Source organism: Ctenopharyngodon idella, chromosome 7, assembly GCF_019924925.1.
Source record: "Ctenopharyngodon idella isolate HZGC_01 chromosome 7, HZGC01, whole genome shotgun sequence".
Taxonomy (NCBI): Eukaryota; Metazoa; Chordata; class Actinopteri; order Cypriniformes; family Xenocyprididae; genus Ctenopharyngodon; species Ctenopharyngodon idella.
The window spans coordinates 34,942,758-34,966,850 of NC_067226.1; the positions used below are offsets into that span (position 1 = coordinate 34,942,758).

General features: G+C 35.2%; 1 protein-coding gene across 1 annotated transcript in view; it reads right to left on the minus strand.

Moving 5' to 3' along the window:
• The window catches only part of LOC127515646 (fucolectin-1-like), a 38,944-nt gene that overhangs the window by 964 nt on the left and 13,887 nt on the right, over window positions 1-24,093 (minus strand). The window contains exons 4-19 of the mRNA XM_051899525.1: window positions 23,624-23,877; window positions 23,409-23,543; window positions 21,061-21,205; window positions 20,560-20,609; window positions 19,863-19,943; window positions 16,083-16,291; window positions 15,155-15,516; window positions 13,945-14,286; window positions 12,729-12,817; window positions 12,550-12,643; window positions 10,660-10,848; window positions 9,714-9,785; window positions 8,967-9,005; window positions 8,379-8,658; window positions 913-1,052; window positions 43-131 (exon numbers count right to left, since the gene is read on the minus strand). Of these exons, the coding sequence (XP_051755485.1) occupies window positions 23,514-23,543; window positions 23,624-23,877 (284 nt within the window). The 3' untranslated portion in view covers window positions 43-131; window positions 913-1,052; window positions 8,379-8,658; ... (10 more) ...; window positions 21,061-21,205; window positions 23,409-23,513. The remainder of the gene's footprint in view (window positions 1-42; window positions 132-912; window positions 1,053-8,378; window positions 8,659-8,966; window positions 9,006-9,713; window positions 9,786-10,659; window positions 10,849-12,549; window positions 12,644-12,728; window positions 12,818-13,944; window positions 14,287-15,154; window positions 15,517-16,082; window positions 16,292-19,862; window positions 19,944-20,559; window positions 20,610-21,060; window positions 21,206-23,408; window positions 23,544-23,623; window positions 23,878-24,093) is intronic.

Below are 24,093 nucleotides of genomic sequence, written 5' to 3' on the forward strand. Positions count from 1 at the left end.
GATGCATCTGGATAGGATAAGAGACTCGCATTACGTTCTCACCTCTTTAAGCACTTGGTCTGTTACTGTTGGGTCGGTCAGATCGGCGCTGGAGTTAAATGCTATTTTCATAAACAAACGTCTTGCAGAATCTAAGCAACACAAACAACAATGCAAATAACTGCATCAAACGCACAGTTTCAGACACACATGCTCATTCTTTATTGCAGACTAAACCATTAAAACATGTTCTTCATTTGGATTTAGCTTTATTGTTTCTGAAAACTAAAATAAAATCTAACATGGGCTAACTGGAAAAAAACTAAATTTTCATGTCCCCAAAATTAAATGGTCACAAATGAGTTTTTGTAATATACATACACATGGTATGAAACTTAAAATAGACTAGATCAACAAAAATACTAGACAAATAGGCCTACCAGTTAGCACATTTGAAAAGAAATAAAAATAAATAATAATAATAATAATAATAATAATAATAATAATTTAAACAATGATAAGAGTGAAAGCTAATGAACAATAAACCAAAATGTAAAGACACATTGAGAATAAAATGTAAATAAAACCTATATTAAAAATTCAAATTCCTGCGTCCTGAGACACTTTTAAACCCCACTGAAGGAGGAACATTTTTGAAGTTCTCTCAGTTGAAGGATCTTGAAGATGCTTTCCCACTATAATTCCTTCATTTCCATTTTTTTATTTTTTAAATATTAACAAGTATTATTATTTTTTATTTTTTTTTTTTTTTTAACATTTTAACCACAGTCTGTATTTGTCTACAAATGCCAAGCATCTACTGTTCGCAGGATCCTTTATAACAAAAAGTTGTAATGATTCTCGAACACTGATGCAACCGACAGGCGTATCTGCACAGAAAATAGGCTTTTTGGAGTTCTGTGTGATGATTACCTGACTCATATACTTCCACCTCGCACACCGGGAGGTAGGTCCACCATTCACGAATGAGGATGTTCACATATCGTCCCTGCATATCAGCGCAGGAGTAGGTGACGCTGCTGGTTGTTGAATCAAATGAGATCACGGCACATCTGCAGGACCACACATGCAAATTCAACCAGTCTCAATAGGCTATTTACATTGACAAACATAACTATAAATGTATAAAATGACATGTAGACTTACATGTAGACCCTTCCTTTAGGTAATCAAACATTTTAATTAAATGATTATGAGAGATTTCTTTAAATTACTTCAATTTAGGAGCTATGTTTCTTCTTACCAAGGTACAAAACCCATTAAGACTCCTCTTGAAATTTCACTGTCAAAGTCACCCCAATCTAAAGGCTTAATATCAATGTTTTATAAATTATTAGAGTCATCCTCTAAAGAATCTTCAGAATCCATACTGATCTCCTGGAGAGATGATTTAAAAATTTCCTTAGATATATGGGAAAAAAATATGCATAAAAGCTCAAGCGCAAACTATTAACAGTAATCTTAAATTAATAAAGTACAACTGGATTATGAGAATGTATTTTACTCCAGTTAGGTTTGTCAGAACACTCCAGACACATGCATTAAATGCTCAGCTGAGAAAGGCACACTTTTTGCACTGCATGTGGAATTGTCCTAAGGTGCAGGAGTTTTGGAAAGAGGTAGTTTTACTAATTTTTCAGATGGTATCTGTTAATCTTCCAATCAATCCAGAAACTTTTATTTTGGGAGTTTTTCCTGAAAATATTGTACACTGTAGCAGCACTCGTAAACTTATTGACGTGTATCCTTCGAGCAAAGCGTCTAATAGCTATGTATTAAACCCATATCTGTTGTACAGTGGATTAATAATATGTCTTTTTGTTTGTCAATGAAAAAGATTACATACAGTTGCAAGAAAAAGTATGTGAACCACTTGCAGAATCTGTGAAAATATGCAAAATTTTAACAAAATAAGAGAGATTATACAAAATACTGTCCTGAGTAAGATATTTTACATAAAAGATGTTTACATATAATCCATAAGACAAAAAAATAGCTGAATTTATTAAAATGACCCGTTCAAAAGTTTGTGAACCATTGATTCTTAATACTGTGTGTGGTTACCTGGATGATCTACGACTGTTTTGTTTGTTTTGTGATGGTTGTTCATGAGTCTCTTGTTTGTTCTGAGCAGTTAAACTGAGCTCTGTTCTTCAGAAAAATCTCCAGGTCCTGCAGATTCTTCAGTTTTCCAGCATCTTTTGCATATTTGAACCCTTTCCAACAGTGACTGAATGATTCTGAGATCCGTCTTTTCACACTGAGGACAACTGAGGGACTCAAACACAACTATTAAAAAAGGTTCAAACATTCACTGATGCTCCAGAAGGAAACACGACGCATTAAGAGTCAGGGGGTGAAAACTTTTGAACAGGATGAAGAGGTCCAAATTTTTCTTATTTCGCTTGAATGTCATTTTTTTTTTTTTCATTTAGTACCGCCCTTCGGAAGCAACAGAAAATACTTGCATGTTTCCCGGAAGACAAATTAAATACAATTTACCTTGATGTTCAAATTCCAAATGTTTTCACCCACCATCTATTAATGCATCATGTTTTTTTCTGGAGCATCAGTGAATGTTTGAACCTTTTTTAATAGTTGTGTTTGAGTCCCTCAGTTGTCCTCAGTGTGAAAAGATGGATCTCAAAATCATTCAGTCACTGCTGGAAAGGGTTCAAATATGCAAAAAATGCAGGAAAACTGAAGAATCTGCAGGACCTGGAGGATTTTTCTGAAGAACAGAGCTCAGTTTAACTGCTCAGAACAAACAAGGGACTCATGAACAACCATCACACAACAAACAAACAGTCGTAGATCATCCAGGTAACCACACACAGTATTAAGAATAAGTGGTTCACATACTTATGAATGGGGTTATTTTAATAAATACAGCTATTTTTTTGTCTTGTAGATTATATGTAAACATCTTTTATGTAAAATATCTTACTCAGGACAGTACTAAATAAAAAATAACATGCATTTTGTATTATCGTCCTTATTTTGTTAAAATTATTCACATTTTCACAGATTCTGCAAGTGGTTCACATACTTTTTCTTGCAGCTGTATATTTTAAAAGGTAAACTGTCCTTATTTGAGAAGATTTGGAAACCCTTTATATCCATTATTTCAAACTCAGATTTTAGTGATATAATGGGTGAGGTTGAAAGAGATAAAATAGCTTGATTCTCAACGTATTTCCACCAACATTTTATTACTACCAAACCATTAGTCATTTTAATCATTCACTGTTTTTCCTAAAATACCCCTTTTATATAATGATTTGCTTCTTGTATGCATGACTTTTTTCAACTCTTCTTAATCTGTAGCTATCTGAATTGACCTGTGCCTTTTTTGTGTGTTTTGCTTTAGTTGTTGTTTTTCCTTTATTGTTTTTTCAATTTATTGTTATTATGTAAAAGAGATCTAACTATTTTTAATGTATAATATTGTTGTAATATACTGTTCGTTACAGTTTGGTACAATAGGGGCGAGAAAACTAAACATAAAATTGCTTCTTTTTTATTAAACAGTGGTTTACTGAACAAATTGTGTCTCTGTCTTTAAATGAATTCAATTATAATTAAAGCTGCAAGCACCGATGAAAGGGCCCTCGCACTCGTGCCACTGCCACCCGGTGGCTTTAGGAAAACAGAGCACAGTGGGCAATATGCATTTAAGTATATAAATATAGGAGGACTACGTCAGTCATCGTACACCACATACTACACCACATACATACTACTTCCTGCTACCAGCTGGTGGCGCTATGACTATAACTAAATTTTGGCGTGTAGATGTCTTCAGGCCAGGGCACTTAAAAAAAAATAGTTTGAGGCAGATTGGACATTGTATGCTTGAGTTACAACAACTTCCTGTTTCCTGACGATAATAGCATGCTTTAGCACTTAGTAACTGTTGCTAGCATGTTTAAGCATGTATGTAGCATGTTTAGCACTCAATTGCATATTTTAGTATGTTGCTAGTAGTGCATCACAGTGTTAAACACGTCACTTCCTGTTGCCAATGGGTGGCGCTATTACTAGAACTGAATATTGTCATGTTGATGTGTTCAGGGCAGGACTGTTATCAAATGGGTGACGTTTGTGGCAGATCGGACATTGTATGCCTGAGTTACAGCAACTTCCTGTTTCATGGTGTTAATCACATACATTAGCACTTAGCCAAGTTTTGCATGATTTAACATGCTTCTAGTATGTTTGGTACTCTATGGCATATTTAAATGTGTTTCAGGGAGTGAAATACAGTGTAAAGCATGCAATTTCCTGTTGCCAGCAGGTGGCGCTATGACTAACTGAATATTGGCATGTAGATGTGTTCAGCCCCGACAAAACGTTGCAAAACGTTTTTTAAATAGAAACGGTGGTGCGTTAAACACCCTGTTCTGATGACGCATGAGTTGCAACTATGGCAGCTGAGAAGGCCATTCTTTGTGTTCTTTTTGAAGAATTGAAATCAGTATAAATACGTGTTTAATACTGCAAAATACGCTCAATGTTACAATCACTGCAATTGCCATCCAGAATAAAAGAGAACATCCCAATCAAGTAAAGGGATTTGTGGAAACTTCTAATTATTGTGATCCAACATTTGCCTCGCATTTCAGGATGAAAAGACAAACATTTCAGGTGAAGGATAATCCTCTTCTTACCTCTGAGACTGTGTTATCTATATGACCTTATTATTTTTATTGTGAGTATTAGGCTTATCATTATTGCTGATCACTGTTGTTGTTCTATGATATTGTAATATTTACCATTTTATAATCAGAGGAGTATAGAACAGTTTATGAAAGTGTCACTTCACAATACAACAGCAAAATATATAAATATGTATAGTATTTTTATGTTACATTAATACCCATTGTGCGAGCTGTCTCTTTAATACTGCGTGGTTTATATACATGTTGCCGCTGATTGGGCTGACATTTCTGACACACCCACTAAACAAGATAAAACGTATCTCAAACCTCGTTGCACACCGTTTCCAGGAAACATGTCGCTCAACCCGGAAAACCATAGCAAAACGTTGCGCACTGGTTTGAGCTTGACTGTGCCCCAGGACTCCTATCATACGTGTATCAACAGCTTCCTGTTTCATGGCGAAACATCGAACATTGTCAGGCCGCCACGGACACGCCCTTCAGCAAAAACTCAAGATCTTCGCAGTTTAACGTCGCAAAGGCCTTTAGATTAGACTGACCAAATATGATGTTGATCTGATTAAAGCTCTAGGAGTTCGTTAAAGTACAATGTCTGGAAATGGCAAAAACTGCAAAAAAAAATTTGCAAAGAAAATTCAAAATATCTCACTTCCTGTTGGGTTTTCAGATTTTGCTCCCACTGACTTTTTTGTAGGTATTGGTCTGTTACATGTGTCTACCGAATTTCATACCTGTACGTGAAACGTAGCGCGAAGGGGCGCTTAATTGAAATTTTGTAGGTGGCACTATCGAGCCATTTTACCACACCTAATTCTGAAACTCATATCAGACGTAAATTTTCACCACTTCTGATGCGTGTGCAAAGTTTCACGAGTTTTCGAGCATGTTTAGGCCCTCAAAAATGTGATTCATTTCGGAGAAGAAGAATAATTGACCGAGCAATTACAATTGAGTCCTCACACCATCGGTGCTCGGGCCCTAATAAAAGTTTCTTAATAATAATAATAATAAAAAAACTCTGCTAATGTAAACTATATAGGGAGCCCTTACTTGCACATTACTATAATATTAAAGGTTCAGAAGCCAAACTATTATCCTAAATTCAGTTTCTATTTATTTTTAGATATAATAATCAACACTCAAATAACAAATGTAAACTGCATATAAAGCAGTTTTTGTATTAACTTCTAAGTCTAATTATAAAATTCTGTTTTTACTCCAATTCGTTGTTCAAATATAATATTATATTTGATATATATACAGTGGCTGTCATTTTCATGACAGATTTATTTAAACATACATTAAATAATCAAGACATCACTAACAGGTTAATTAAAATATAATGAATATATAGGCTAATGTAGTCAAGTCACCTTTATTTATATAGCGCTTTTTACAGTGCAGATTGTGTCAAAGCAGCTTTACAGTGATAACTGGTATATAATTTTGGCTGCACAGCAGCTCTTTAAGAAAATGGTGTCATTGTCCACCTTAAGTAAATTCAGTATTGATTCATTCGGTTGTAAGAATCAACAGTTATTAATTTAGTTAATTTATCTATATCAGCACTGGAGTAAACAGTGATGTCATCGTCCAGTTCAGTTCGCATACAATGGTGTCGATGCCGCAGATCAAAACACTGTTGAATATCAAATGTCAAGTGTCCCCAACTAAGCGGCGGCGGCAAGGAACCCAAAGTAGTGCATACATTTAGTGAAAGAGTTTCTTTCTCTAGCGAACTAACAAACTGTGGACACTGAATGGCTTTCTGAGGTAAATGTAATGCTACATGACATATTGTTTACAAGCTGTTTTATTGAAATCTTTCCATGGTTGAAACAATGATTGAGCGATTACACGAGATATGATACTTTTCAGTAAGTTGTACTGTATCTTTCAACATACCTTCAGATGTTCATTCATGTTTATTCTGTAACTAGCATTAAAGAGGAAGAGATGATCGCGTTCACTCGCGCTCTGCGCTGCCGCTTGAACTGAGGTGCCTATACACGCCACATCAAACAGCATTTTTTGTTTGAATTTCGTGATAAAAGGGGACAGAATTTGAAAGATGACACTTTGTTTCTTATCAAAAATAACAAAACGCAGAGCTTATTGCGATTATTGGTGGTTAATGGTGCTTAGGCTACAACGCTGTATTCATAGCGTACACATTAGACACGTATCGAAAATTTGTGGGACGAATATGTGTACCGTCACACCCCTAATTACTATTTAATCAAATGTCAAGGAAGGATTTAGTTTTGTGACACAAGGTAAAGTGAGGTCAACCTCAACAATGGGCCAGGGCTGGTCCGGGGCAGCTGGAGGCGGGGGGCATTCGGTACGCCATGAGAGTACCGCGGTACGTAACGTGGGTGGTGTATCGCGGTTTTTCAGTTCGGTTTGAATATCGTTACACCCCTTTTTAGAGCACAGACTTAAGTTTGGTCTCTTTTTAAAAGGAGACACTTGGCAGATTATTGTAGAAGTGAAAAAATGAAAAATGTAAAAATATATATATATATATATATATTTTATAATTTTTATAAAATAAATATTTCACGAAGCATGTCTGACTGATATCTCAAAAAAAAATTATCTTTCAGTAAGATTTTTTTTTGGGGGGGGTCTGAACACGCCTTATGAGTATGAAAATATTTTTGTTGCAAATTAATAAATTCCTGTTCTTTAAAATACTGTAATTTTTATTGAACATCAGACTAGAGAAAACTAGAGTTTGTAAGCTTTCAAATTATATAGTTTGTCAATATTACTTTAGGTTTAGACTAAGATATTGTTGTTTTAAATTAATAATGGCAAACGTCCCACCTGTGGACCGCTGACAGTCAAGGCCCCAATATACTTCAAATGAAATCGAAGAATGAACTGATGTGATGTTATTTCGAACAAAATCAGGCTAAAACGAAGTTTGTTTTGTGTTCGTTTTGGGAGTTCTAAGCGGCTTGCTAAAGCGAACTCTCAGTAAAAGTTCTGCAAAACAGCTTCGTACTACCATTGAGAACATGAACACACTGGATAGCTGCTTTATAGTATAAAATAAATTTGTGCTTCTGTGCTTTACTGGAGTGCTATTTGCAGAGCTCGTGCTAACATACCCATGTTGTTATGATACGATGCTTTTCTTATGCTTTCTATAAAAAATGCTTGCTGTTTTCTCATTTTTGTTGTGTTTATTTTGTTATGCGCAGCACGTATTTACAATATCCATCTAAACGCTGCTCACGTATATCGAACTTCATTTTACCCCTAAACAAAGAACGAAATGAGTATATCGTGGACTTTAGAAGGTCTTTAAGAAGGAAGGATCATTCAACATCAACATCATCATCAAGGATATAGTCAGCGTTGCAGGTTTTCGCAATCACACAATCACATAAAGCAGTTTTTCTTCAATGTAGTTTGATCCAAAGTTACCCATAGCTATTATATATGGAAAAACGTACAAAATAAAGACACTTTGTAAGGTAAATCAAATGGCTCTGTGGGCCAAACTATGCATTAGTTTATCCTTTCGTGATTTGGTTCCATTTCAGTTAGTGATTTCACTGAATTGATTAACTTAATTGACCACGAAGCGGTGGCGACTTTTGCCTTTTCTGTAGCTAATTTAATGTGATCATGCACTAACTAGTTAACGATACCTAACCTGCTGGTACATCACTCACGCCTGACCTGGGATTGTCGTTTCCGTCATTCTGCAGAGAGTTTCCAAAGTGAATCTCAACATTATTCCATCTACCAGCACAGCAGTCTTCTCTGTAAGTGACGACTATGGTGTTCACCCGATACGAAGCCTGAAGATCCAGCCTCCACCACGGGTTGCTCCCAAAATGGGTTACAGCACACGAACTAGAAGACTTAGAGAAATTCTTCCCACCGTCGATGGCGTGATCCGCGGACTGAGCATTGTATGTGGATGAGTGAGTGGCAGTTCCTCTTAGTGCCAGATTCTCTGGAAAAGGAAAATTAATTTGATGTGGAGACAGGACTTTTTTTTTTTTTTTTTTTATGAAAAATTAGCTTTAAATTTCAAGATCGTAAGATGCAAATGATGTGTAAGTGCACCTATAACTATAATTTGGTTAATAAGTCTGTAGACACGGGCTAAATCTGATGTGTAAAACCGATATACAAATTAATTAAATAACGCTGTTGTTTAAATTATAAAAGTACAGAAAATTTATTTACGTACTATTGCATGTGTGTGTATTTGAAAGCCTTAATTTTGGCCAAAACAAAGTAGCCTAAAAGTTGATCTACCTTTAGTGCCATCTGCATGCTCCTGAACAGAAAACAGCCCTGCGAAAAGATACTTAATAACAGATCAATATAATAAACAATCAGATGTAAAGAGGCAAATGAGCATCCAAATGATGTTAGATTTGTTTTGTAAAGCAGTGAACGTGCAATGAATCACGCACTGATGCTCATAAGTCAAAGATTACAATTACCTGAAATACTTGATGAAGGTAAGCGTGATTTTATTAATTATAAATAAACTAATAAGCACAGATAAATGTGTTTATAAAAATTATTGAATGAGTTTTTTTTTTAACTATAGTTTATAAAACTTCATATCTTCAGAAACACCAAATCTGATGAATTCTGAGTTGCATTGTTTTGAAATTATACAATGCAATACAATAATAATTGAAAATACACAATTATTTAAGTCCATTATCTATAATGATAATATTAGCGTCCACACCAGCGCACAATATCATTCTGTTTATTCTACACACACGCTGCAGTTTTGTCGTCTGTAGCTTTAAATACTCAAACTCCTTAAAGCAGGATGGATTCTGATTGGCTGTCAATGTTTGTTTCGTTCATCTTCTGGGAAATGTTGTTCTGAAAGTGATTCCAATGATATTGTTCCTCAGTGCCGTTATCATTATAGTTGTGGTGTGGACTCTGACATTATTTTATATTTAGAATGATTTTTAGAACTATATATTTGTCATCCTTTATTTTGTTTTACTGTCATTAATAAAAGTCTTACTTTACCTAATAATAACAGCCAGCCCTCAATGATCTTCATCATCTCACAGAGAAGCCCTTATAAAAATGTATATTGCTCTGTAATGTTGGGACAAAAGACAAAGATGTGAAATATGACCAGTGCTGGGTAGATTACTTACAAATTGTAATCCGTTACTGATTACAAATTACATGACAAAAATTGTAGTTAGTAATGTAATGGGGTAATGTATTCTGACTACTTTTAGATTACTTTTGACCTAACTCATTTATCACATATCTTTGAATTAAATTATTTTTAACCATATTGATATGAAAATACAAAGAGAACGGAAAAAAAAAAAAAAAATGTTTTTTTCTTTATCAACAAAGATATCCATTCCAAAACTGGAAGACTTTCCCAACTATAAGAAAAATCGAGAGAAGTAAAAAGAATTAGGGAGCATCAATAAATTTGTGTGATTGATATGTAAATCAATAAAAAATAACTGTAATCTGATTATGTGCATTTAAAAATGTAATATAAGTACTTCATTTTTAGAATCTGATCATGTAATCCAGATTACATATAATCAGTACTACCCAGCATTGATTATGACAAAGATTAATGTTATGGACTGTGTCTCGCAGCCTCAGAGGCTCTGACAGTAATGACCGAGGGCCATCTGTAAATGTTTTACATGTCAGTTAAGTCAACGATATCAGTGATTTTCATTTTAAACCCATTAAAAACATGTAAAACTTTCTGTAATTCAAGACATGGAACAACAACAACAACAACTATGAGAATTAAACCATCAGATGAACATTTTAGGACAAAGTTTCTTTATTGCATTTCTATTTTAGGAAAATTTATGTAATATTTAACAGCTGAATTGATAAAACACTCTTGACACTCAAATGTTTTGTAATCAGTAACTGCCGTCACTAATTAGAGTCATATTTGTTTTTGTTAAAAATGAACCGAACTAACCTGTCCTGTCCTGTGAAATCCGTACGTTCTGGATCAGCAGCTTCTGTCACAGCAGGATGATGGAGTGGTTTTACAGTCAACGATGACTGATTTTCTTTCGGCTTGTCTGAGACGTCACAAGGCAGGGAAATTTGGATTGGGAGTTTCAGTTCTGAAAGTCCAGATTCCTGATCAAACGTGGATTGGTTTCTGTACCAGACCGATAAAATTAAATAAAATACTGGAGTTAAAATTATATATTCTTGTTTATAATTATATATTCTGATGTACAAAGATATATTGAAATTAAGCTACATTTTAAAAATATGTAAAGTGATTTTTGAGTTTTGCATGTGAAATCGTTTAGGAAAATTTGCAAAGCTTTAACATATTCCATTTGCGTGTGCATAAATGAGTACCTGTTTGTACTTTAACTGCTGAACACAAGATAAAGTTTATAAATATACATATTTACTTATGTGGTTAGTTTAGGTGAAATTAGACTACATTCAAAAGTTATTAAATTGTATACATTACATTGTGTACATTTGTAAATCTTTATGGCACATTTTTACATGATAAATTTTTAGAAATTTAAAATACACATTTACTTAAGATCACATTTTTGAAATTGGACTTTTAAATTATTGTTAAAAAGTCATGGATCCTTTATTTGAACTAATTGTAGTAAATGGTTTTGCAAGATCAGTATGCATGATATGTTACAGTGTATTCAGGGTAAAATATAAGCATAAATTTAGTTCATAATCTTGTTAAAGATGCTTCAATAACATAATTGCACAATTGCTGAAAAGAAAAAGGAAACAGCAGAAAAGAAATTTAACCAGCAACCGCTTTATGCTGGTTTAAGATGGCTTTTTTTCCAGCAGGAATTACTATCTCAGTAAAAAAGACTGCAGCATTATGCATATGTTTTCTCCAAAACCTTATATTTATCTTACTCATCATCAATAAAGACAGAGCACAGCAACACAAATCATGGCATACAGTATATAGATAATTTTGACTTTATGGCATGCTAGATTAAAAAAAAAATAATAATAAATAAGAAGAAATTATGAGACAAAATGTCGAAATGATGACTTTCTGTCATAACTGATTTTTGTCATAATGTCATTAGTTTTATCATAATGACTGTCATAATTTTGACTCTAATTTCGACTTAGAGAGTGAATTTTGACTTTTTAATGTCATAATTATGACTTTTTGTCAGTTTTGACTTAGTATGTCAATTTTGACTTTTTATAATATTGTAATCTTTTCATGTCATAATGACATTTTAAGTAATAATTTTGACATTTTACCTCATAATTATGATTTAGTATTTCAATTTTGTCTTTTCATCTCATAAATATGATTTAGAATGTCATAATTCTGACTTTTTGTTTCATGATTTTTACTTTTTGTCATAACTATAACCTTTTGTCAATTTCGACTTTATATATTTCTCATATATTTTGACTCTTTAATGAGTTAGTATGTCAATTCTGACTTAGTATGTCAAAAAATTCAACTTTTTAATGTGACAGTATGTCAATTTCATACGGAGAATGTAATCGTGCGCACTATTTACTAATTCATTCCCTCGATTTACTAATTTGTGCGCACGATTTAGCCTACTATTTTTTTCCTGCATGTCATGTCCAGGGCTCCGTAATTTCAACTTTTTAATGTCATAATTTTGTCATCTTTCAACTTTTAATGTCATAATGATATTTTAAGTAATAATTTTGACTTTTCATCGCATAATTATGACTTATTATGTTAATTTCGGCTTTTCAGCATAAATATGACTTGGTATGTCACAATTCCAACTTTTTAAGTTATAATTATGATTTGCCAAAGCATGATTTTATTTTTCATGTGGCAGAAATGGGCTTCCATAGTCACCCCGTCATCTCAGTCAAACCCGCCCGCAGGGCAGAAGGCTCCATTCCAGTATGGTGTCGTATGCCATTCCCAGCTCCACCAGTCTCTGCTTCAGCTGAAAAGCAAACATGTTTGTCATATGCAGGATAAACACACAAAAGGACCTTAAGTAAATCGATTTGTTAGTGAATGACACTGACCTTTGCCAAGATGGCCGCTTGCATTCGAAGGTTGGACACGTCCTGATGAGATTTCACTTCGATTTTCAAAATCTGCCTCTTCTTCATCACTGAGTGTCAAAGTGCACACACAAACACACCTGCTTTTACTATGAGCTTTAAAGCTTCTCAACTAGTTGCATTATATATGCTCAACTGTTCTCACTGGTTGCATTTTATTGTTTGCATATACTTTTTTCTCTATTTGTAACTCATTAGACATCAGTAGAGATCTACTGATTTAAACGCACATTATTTCAACAATACCTTTCCATCTAATATAAATGAAATTTCTGTCATTAATTACTCAGCCTCATGTCATACCAAACCCGTAAGACATTTGTTCATCTTTGCAATACAAATTAAGCTATTTTTGATGAAATCCAAGAGGTTTCTGATTTCCTTATACACAGCAATGTCATAACAAATTTCAGGGCTCAGAAAGGTAGTAAAGAAAAACACAGGAGCCGGCCAATAATGAGTCGCGTTCTGACGTAGAACCTGGAAGCGCTGCACTGTGTCTACAACGTAAACAGCATAGGAGACTGATGGAATTGTTGAATAAAGTTGTTATTTTTGTTTTGTTTTTGCACACAAAAAGTATTCTCACCACTTCATAACATTAAGGTTGAACCACTGTAGTGACTACTATTTTAACGATGTTCTGGGCCTTAAATTTGTTATGACATTGCTGTGTATTGGGAGATCAGAAACCTCTCGAATTTCATCAAAAATATCTTAATTTGTGTTCTGAAGATGAATGAAGATCTTAAGGGTTTGGAACGACATGAGATTGAAATTCCATTTTTGGGTGAACTAACCCTTTAAGTCTTGTTTTCTGAGAAAATTATTAAAATTAAGTGAGTTTATGCAAAAAAAAAAAAAAGGTAGAAAATATCTGCCAATGGGGTTTGAAAAATAAATGTGTTTTCCCTTTCAATTAAGCTTATTTTTCTAACCCCATTGCCAGATATTTCCCTCTTAAGTATAAAATTTCTTTATTTTGATAAAATGTCTTGTTTTCTGAGAAATTTATGTCTTTTTTTTTTTTTTTTTCCCCATCTCCAGTAAATGTATCTTGATTTAAGAATGTTTAGATATTTGTACTGGAAAGCAAGACAAAAATACTGAGGAAGAACATTTTTTGCAGTGTAAATCCCATTATAACAAAATACCCATATGCATGACATTTACACACAGGTGGAACAGAAGAACGGCTTGTGACTGCTGCACTTCTGATCATCCCACAGTCTGGGATCTTGTAATTGTTGTGCCACACATCCTCCTGATCCATCCGGTTGAGCAGAGTGCCAGTTTCTGAATGAAGATGTGCTGTTATCAGACCAGACGTAAGCGTCTTTGAAAAGGCTGATATATGCTAAATGTCCTGCAGGAATCATCTGCTGGATCTGAACATTCTCAGCCCGGTTCCTCACACTGACCAGATCTGTGTGAAACTGTCTGCAATAACTCTGAGCTTCTCTCCATGACGACTTTTGCTCATTAATGAAGAAGTATGTCTGGTTATTGTATTCCTGATCTAGAAGATTAAAATAATTAGAATGTTAGAATTAGAATCTTAAAAACAAAGGTTACAAAAGCAGGTAGTAATGCCATAGAAGAACCATGTTGATGTGAACAGTTGCAGCAGCCAAAGAAAAAGTAACATTAAAAAGTGAACTAACTGCCCAACTAAAACAAACACCGATTACCATAACGGTGACATCAAACCAAACTATTATTTTCAAACAGACATCTAAATCTCTTTTTATCTCAATAAGAACGTTTATACACATATGACAAATAAAGTGAAACTGGTTTGTAACAAGTGAAGCTGTTGGAGTTGTTTAATGACGTTGGAGCTTGACGTCAAACAAATGTTGGGTTTAGACATCAACCTGATTTTCATTTTCGACCAAAATTTGACATCTGAGCGATGTTGGAGTCAACATCCAGTGCCTGATGGGAAACTTCCACCTAAAAGCTTTATAACAATGTAATCACTAAATACTTTTTTAAAGAATGTTATCCTAAATTTTAGAAGAACATTCTAGGAACAAAAATAAAACTTGCCGCTGAAAACATTACCAAAACATAGCAGTGTTCTCAGAACATTCTTAGAACAATAAAATTTCTAGCTGGGAAGGTTCTTTGGAGAACCAAAAATGGTTCTTCTATGGCAACACTGTGAAAACCTCCTTTTGGAACCTTTATTTTTAAGAGTGTAAAGAACATTTTTAATAATCTAAAGAACCTTTTTCCACTAAAAAAACTTCTGTTGGACTTGAAAGGATCCGTGGATGTTAAAGGTTCTTCATGGAACCATCAATGCCAATGAAGAACCTTTATTATTAAGAGTGAATCATGTAAAATACATTTTCTTCATAAAGATCTTGTTGAATACTTACCATCGTAGCACAAGAAATATCTGGTAGGAAAACAATAGGTGTCATAGAACTGCCCATCGGCACCCATCACTCCACAGTCTTCATACTCTATAACAACCTCTTCTTCATTAGCTGCCCAGTTTCTGTATCCAGCTTCTCCTTCCTTGTAAAGCTTTTCATCAGCCAGAGCCCAGTGCCACTGCTTACTGTGTGTTTTCTTCAGTCCAATCCAGGCGGATTCTGTATAAGTGAAGTTTTCCAGTGCAAAAAGCTCCTCTATGTTTGCCTGGTCCGATAGAGTCACCAGATCAATGTAATTGTCTCGTCAAACGTCTTGGATTGATTCACAAAGTGGAAGACTTTCTGTGACCAAGTATGTGAACCTTAAAAATGAAAAGTTTTATAGGTTATTCAGAAAAATACACATAATTATTCTGCTTCAGTATAATAATGTACATATACTCACATATGACAAACAAGACTAGAACGATTCTCAACTCCATTTCTGAATACTTTTACCTCAATACCTACAAACTAAAAAGTAGGTGGTTCCATCAGACTCTATTCATGTGAAATTTTATGATACATACAGGTGAAATTGAAGTTGTATCATAACTGATGAATTTTACAATATTACATTACAAAAAAAAAAAAAAAAGAAAGAAAGAAATCTGTTATTTTCCTGCTTAATAACACAAAGCTGCTTTGAAACAAATCCATTTCTTTCTTAGTGTGAAAAACATTTTAATAATCCAAAGAATCTTTTTCACTATAAAAAAACATTTTGTGCAGTGGAAAGACTCCATAGTTGTTAAAGGTTCTTCATGGAACCATCGATGCCAATAAAGAACCTTCATTTTTAATTGTTTTTCATAATATTTAAGACAACATAATATATTAAAAAAAGTATTTATATAAATAAGAATCTGTAATATAAACAATCTCATACCTGTAATGTTAGCTATGGAAATCCTTCAGGCCTCTTAAGCCATTTTTGCTCTTTTCTGTGTTTCTTTTGCGTAGATTTGGGGTTCACTTTACATGGCCTCTATCCTTTGGCTGGATCTTTCACTTTGGTTTTCCTTTTTACATGCAAAACTTCCCAGTCTGGATGGCATGGATTCATTTTCAGCCTGACATGTCTTGAAAAATGAGGTGCTTTAATGAAAAATCACCAGAGAGGACTGAAATGGTTTAAGGTCAAGCAGATGATGTACAAACACCACCTGATATTGCAAATAAACTAGTCAACTAAGAAACTAATCAACAAATGAACAGAAAATTTCAGCTGATTACCAATCATCTCAATTACCGCAGTTTGAAAAGAAACAGAAATTAGCAAATAGATTACTGAGAGAATCTAATTTTAGGAGACATAAGTGGAAAAGCTAGTGCAATATTGTGAACTAGTGCATATGTTCATCCTAATTTACATGTGCTATTATGCATTGATGCAGATGCTTTTATCCAAAGCCATTACAAATGAGGAACATCGCAAGCAATTTGTCAGAGCCAAGAATTTCTATTGTACACAAATCACAGATTTAGTAAAAATTAGCCGAGGTGAAGAGCAGAAAAGATGCGTAACAGCGGTTCTGGTAGATATTTGGGGAAACATTCATGCATGCCAAAATTGCATGCAAATGTCGAATATCAGAGAAGAGAGAGAACTAACTTAAAATTATCAATATAATTACACAATGCATGTATGCAAAAGCATCTATTTTCTTAATAATAATAATAACTGTATGAACCCAATGGCCCCTCAGGCTGATTTTACAGTTCTTCATCATGAGCTCTAGGCCTGTAGTTTGTCCTGTTTTCCACTCCATCTGGATCAGCTCGATCATTGATCATTTCCCTGTTGTTTTGTGTGTATTTGAATAATGTAAATCAGAGCTTGAGCTCCACAGGAGTCCACTCCAACCTCCACATCAGTGAAGAAACAGACAGAAGATCTGATCTGATTTATATAGAGTGCAAAACAACACCATGTTTCTCAATCAATAGCCTTGCAACATTCCTCTTTGCCAATTAGATCCTAGCAACAGGGAAAGGTTTGGTTTGGTGCGATGACTAGTGAGATGGAAATACTGTGTATTGATCAAGCCTCCAACTGCATGCTCACACACATTGGGTTTTCATGTTTTATGGGGACATTCCATTCCAAGGTAAAAACAGGCATAGTTGGTGGAGGACTGAGCCTCCATTGGCTATCACTTCAGTTTTAGTGGTATTAACCTACAATCCGCTATAGGTCTTCACAGAAGCAGCAAGGATAATTTGCAGGTCTTTTGGGGTATGAGCCACAACCACGCAGTCATCAGCATACTGCAGCTCCAGGACCTGCATTGCTGAGACTTTGGTGGTGGCCTGGAACCCTTGAATATTAAAGAGGTTTCCATCCAATTTAACAGTGATCCCATTGCTGCTTTCAAGTTTATCATGTAGAAGCTTTGTAGCACATAGGAGGTAAATGTTAAAAAGTACAGGTTCCATCACACATCCTTGTCTTACCCCAGTGCATACTCTAAAAGGCTCCGACTCCTGACCACCTATGGTCACACGAGCCACCATCCCTTTTTCATGATCCCAGCCTGTGTTCCTCTGGTCTTGTGTGAACTTTTATGTTAATTTCCTGTTCTGTGCAATGTTTTATAGTCATTTGTAGTTTTTCTTGTTGATTAGTTCTTTGATTGTTCTTAGGAGTGTCTTGTTTGTCTATTACCCCTTGTGTATTTAAACCCCAGTGTTTCTTGTCGAATCTTGTCCTTCATGGCTGTATGTTTGGTAAGCTCATTTTGTTTCCTGGTTCTCTGGTCTCCGTGTTGGATTTGTTTATGTTTATTCTGTCCATAAACTCACTGCATATAGATCTAGTTCACCCTACGTAACAGAAGATCTAATCAAACATGGACCCGGAAGTGAGGATTATGCATCTCCGTCAAGGAGATCACTGCCTGGAGGACTATGTGACAGACTTTATTCAAAGGGGGGAACTATCTGAACCGCTCAGCTCAATTATGCCCAATACTAGTTGGATATTAGAATTTTACATCAACTTAACATTAAAGCTGAGCGTCTCTAATTATTGTTGGAGTCGCAGAGGAGGAACACGGCACTCCTGCAGTGGCCGCCTTGCCAGTGTCCTCAGCCGTCATGGCCGCCACGCTAGAGTCCCCAGCCGTCATGGCCGCCACGCTAGAGTTCCCAGCTATCACGGTCGCCACGCCAGAGTCTCCACCAATTTCTGGTCATCGTGAATGTTGCACATGAAGCCATAAGGTGGTTCCTAGGCGTTTGAGAGTTTGGAAGATACACGGCTGGCGTCAGTGCGAGCAGCTAGCATTTCTGCTGTGGTACCAAGTCTGGGGGTTTCAAAGGTGGTCTCACTGGCAGTTGCACTCCCTGTTACAGCGATGGCCATTTGGTGTGTTTGGGCCACACACTACTCTCCAACCCATGAGTCTGCTCCAGAGCCCGCTCCAGTCCATGAGTCTGCTCCAGAGCCCACTCCTGCTCCTGAATTTCCTGTCTGCATTCATAAATCATTATGCACTTAACAGAGTAGCACAGCCTGCCTTTGCTAGGGGGATACGGAGGATCATCAACCTCTCACTTACTCCAATGTGTGTTTCACTGTGAGACTAGGTAGGATACTGTTCTTGATTGCCATTCCTACACCATGCTGATGCTTGCTGCCAGAGGGATAGCCTCTCTAGAAGAAGGTGTACCCTCAGTGAACCTTCACCCAGGAGCCTCGTCTCTCTCAGGGCAATGATATCCACATTATAGTGCTCAGATTTCAGTTCTTTATTTTCTTATTTCGACCGCAAGATGGAATTCCCAGTAGGCACAGTAATCTTCCTAGGTGATTATAGAGTGGGCAATTTTAGGCCACCTTTTCTAGGCCCTTCCCCAATAGGGTGAGCAGTGTGGCCCCTAAACTCGGTTGCAGGTGGGTCACCTGAAAGCAGCAGCCACAAATGTAGCAAAAAAAGCAGCAATTTGCTACATTTCTACAGTGATACTATATTGGAATGTATTCCAAATCTAATAAATCAAATACTATCAAAACAATTAGATGTAGCTGAACACCTACATGTGTTTCAATTTCATTACCATCTGGGAACAAACTTAAAAATAATTTTGTACTGTAATGTAAACATGGACCATGTATCATAAACTGCAGTAAATTTTAAACAGTAAAGTGTCATTCTTGAAATTTTACAAAAGAAAACATAATGCTGAATGTTGGTAGTGTGAATATGTTTGTTGGATGAAATCTTAGCTAGTGTTATGGAACAATGATTTGATTTGAGACTGAAGTGTTTTGGTAGTTTTAGTGCATTTTGAATGTGAAATTAACTGCTGTGTGAAGAGTTTTGAAAAAGTGACCGAAGTATTGAGAAATGTTTCCTAGCGATTGTTAAAATCTGTATTATTATTATTATTATTATTATTATTATTATATCCTAGTGGAGAATAAGTGGCACACTGTGGTGGTTTATTAATAAGGCTGCAAATAAAGCATGAATGACTCTACAGTGTTTCCGTGATTGAAATATTCCCTAGATTTACCTACAATCACATGCAGAGCTTTTCCATTTTTCTATTTGTTTAATTTGCAGTAAAAAAAAATTATTTAACAAAAAAAGTGCAACTTTTAAGTGGAAAGAGAAACAACTGATGACTGGTTTGAGCTCATGTATGTGCTTTATAAGCTCACCTGCACCAGACTCCTGCTCACATCTCTGTATGAGTCCTTTATAATCACAGGAGAAAGTAAATGGTTCCACCTGCTGGAGGACTTTAATGCACAACAAATATACAGAATGAGTGAGAAGGCATGTCTAATGCATGACAAATCAGACAAATCTCTATGCATCTCAGAGGGAGTCTCTTCAGTTCAAAATTACATTAGTCCAATGTTTTTATGAAATTTAATTACAAATATTATGCATTGGAATCACTGGCGTGCAGTAGTGTTCTGAAATGGGGAAGCAAAGTCCTCACAGATTTTTTTAATGTGTGTGTGTGTGTGTATATATATATATATATATATATATATATATATATATAAAATGTAAATTTCCTCCAACAAACCAGAGATGGTGCTATTATTGGAAGATATGAGGGTCCGTGGCTCTACCATTGGAGAAAGTGTAACTTTGCCTTGATAACCAATCACATTACAGCCTTGATATCACTAAATTTTGTTCAGAATTGTGCGACAGTCAATCACTGTTTGCGGATACCATAGAAATGAATGAAAAGTGCCGTAAACGTGAGTGGACACGCCCCCTACAGCTGATTGATTACAAGTGTGTTGTACTGCTCAACAGCGTTTTTCAAGAAATCACTTACTGCACCTTTAAAACCGGATTGTGAAATAACCACCAGACAAAGATCCTCAAATCACTTACATTCACAAGTGAGCACTGATTTCACATTTGATTTGTCTTGTAAAGCAGATCTAGAAACAGAATAAGAGAAACTATAGAAATCCAGTGACAAGCAAATGGTGGAAAATCTATATTATGAGAATATTTAAACATAATCCTAATTGCATAAAATATAATCAAATGTGATGCATTGAGCAGGAACTTCTGGGAATGACTTTTTACAGAAAAACGAAATTAAACACTAAAATTATTTTTGTACAACAATGTTGTGGTAAATATATTTTTACCAATACACAATTAATACTTTTTGCTTTGAAACAGTATTTTTCACACTATTTTACAGTGAAATTGTATTTATTGATTTGTTAAATCAAAGATAATTTACAGTTAAATATCATTAATTATTAAATTAATGAAATGATTAAATTATCATTAATTTATTAATTATATTTCCATCTCAATTACTAAGACTTTACATCACAAATCTAGTAAAATAGCAGATGCATGTATGTTGTACTTTACCCAGTAAGATCCACAGGCACTTGAAGAGCTTCTTCATGGTTGATTAAAGGCGTCTGTCTTTCTTTTAGGATGGAGAGTGTGAGTTTTATATGTTTTATGGAGTCTTTTCTCCCCTATTGTGACGTATATCCGAGTGAAACAGCTTCTGTAACAAGAACAAATGTATATGTGAATATTTTCTCCTTAACATTCTTGTAATGAATGTTATTCTTTATGTTTGGTGTTTGTTATAGCACTTGTTATACTAAAGTATAAGAAACACCTTGCACTTTTGACATGCTATATGAACATTGCTTTGGGGGAAAAAAAATGTGAATGCCAATAATAAAACAGTCATAAGGAGCACACACAAGGAGGTGATGGATATGACAAAAGACGGAGAGCTGGATGTTGCAACTTTGTTTTGCAAATTGTCTGCACTGACTGAAAACAACAAACACTGACTGAAGAGAGCAAACAAATCACACCATAGTTCAAATTATGCAAAATTATAGAACACATTTGTGTTGTGGTTTGTAGGAACAAAGGAAGAAAAGAACAGGGTTGGCTGAGGTGAACTCGAGGATATCTTGTTCACTTTTCTCAAACAAACAAAACTTGCGCAAACCAATGCCGTTGTTCCACACCCGTAAGACCTTCGTTCATCTTCAGAACAAAAAAATAGGCCATTGTGTAATTGGCACCCTGAGTGTAAGTATTGTGGCATTCCACCCATGTTTCTCACTGACATGCCCCAACTCGTAAAGATCTGAGATAAAAATAAATAAATAAATAAAATCAATGGTCATTGCGTCACACATGCGCTGTTCTCCATCTTCATTACAGCTCCAGAGGAACATAATCAATATGCACAGCATGAATTTAATTAAAAATAATTAAACTTACAATACACAGATATTACAATAAACTGGCAAATATATCAAAATAACCATGAATAATAATTAAATGAAATATCGACAGTGAATATACAAAAGAAAAATTCACAGTTTTATTATTACTACTAGTTTCAATGTGAACAATAATTTTTTTCCCCCATTATATTTATATATATATATATATATATATATATATATATATTATATATATATATATAAAATTAATGCTATATGTGGACAATATACTATGCTTTATAGTTCTTAAAGGTTTGAAACAACAAACAGTGAAGCAGAAGTGCTTTAAGAGTCTTCACACTGTAAACATGTAATTATGAAGAAATTTCAGTCAGTGTATTTAGAATCAGAATCAATGTGAATTTAGTGAGTCGAAGACAGTGTTGATTTCAAGGGCATTATTTTCTGTTCTCACAGTGACCTGTAAATGAAACATTTTTGCTCATTACTCATTTCAATAATTTTATAATCATTTCCATTTGTGCAGCTTATTTCATAGGTTATTGTAATTAATTGTTGATGACTGTAGGGGCTCCTCCTACTGCCCGATTTCCTGGGAAAATATTATAACCTATCATGACCCATCTTTATGCATAATTTGAACATGCACTTGTGTGAATGAGATTTGAAAGCAACAGCAGAGATGATGATGGTGAAGTGAGTCATTTTTACAACAACTACTGTCAACAAGTAGAATTATAAAAACACAATGACGTTTTCTAACAACATCCTTAACAACTATATTCACAATAATTAGACACCACCCTAGTACCTCACAATGAATGCCTCATACCTTTGTGATTTGGTCTTAATGACTCAGGAGTCCTCTTGACTACTCCTAACTTTTCACAGATTTAGAAGCTAGTTTTAACGCTAAAATGTTTTGTGAAAAATTTTGCAGTCCTAAATTTAGGACTGACACACCCATTATTTTTAAGAGTTTCCCCTAAATTGGCAAGTTAGGAGCTACTTTTAGCCTTACTATGTTTTGTGAATACGGCCCCAGATAACTCTGAACAGACATTCTATTAATGCTACTGGAAGAACGTTGGCTTATAACTTTGAGAGAGCCTTGTCAGAACACCAGCAAAAGTTTTGAAAATATTTCCCGGTTTGCTGGGAAACCAATGCCGTCTTTTAAAATAACCAATATCTCCATCTTCAATAACACCCATTTAGAGTGAAAATTAAGTTTCAATTAGCACTGAGGAATTTAACAGTGGTTAACTTATGCAATTAACTATTTAACATGAAGAAAAATTAACACAAGCCCCTCGATTATCAGAATAATCTATACATGATGCCAGAAAAGCTTGAACACTGGTTTGGAAGGACATGAGCATAAATAAAGTACAGTATAACAATTTTGACTTTTTTGGTGAACGTAAGTTTTTAACAATTATTTATTGCATTCAATATTGAAAAGTGCTCTACAGCAACAAATTACCAGCCAAATACCTGTAGACTCCAGCTTCAGTAAGACTAAGAATCTTCTCATCTCCAGGAATATGAACAACCACATAACGTCCCTCCATCCCGCCGCATGAGAAAGTGGCCGTGGCATTAGCTGCAAGAGTAGAAACTGCACCACATCTACAGACAGAGAGATCATCTGTTATCAGGTTCTGTTGATCTGCAGCCACATTAATCAAAACAGTCAAAGAAAGCCTCACATGGTGTTGTTGTAAAATGTCAAGGAAGTTCCCGACACAAATCATTGCCCCATTTATCCTTGAAGTGCTGGTCGGTCTGTTAGTGATGGTCACTCTGTTCAGTCTGTATACTTTCAGTAGATCCACTCTCCACCACGGGTTGGTCTCTGGGTTAGTGTGTGTAAAGCTGGTGGACAAACCATCAATAGCATATCCAGATACATAGTTGGGGTAAACTGATGACTTACTAGATTTGCCCCATAGTGCTGCGTTTTCTGGAAAAGGATAAAGGCCAGTAAGAAGTCATCTACAACAGATCTTTTCTTCTGTATTCTGACATGCATCCCCTAGTATTACTTAAGCACAATTTATTTGTATTGTGACGGAACGGCTGCGTCTCCCTTATTATCAGCGCCACCCCGTCCTTTTAATCGCCGCCCTTCACCAGGTCCCCGACTGGAGTGGGTGTGAGAGAGGAGGGGCGCTGAAAC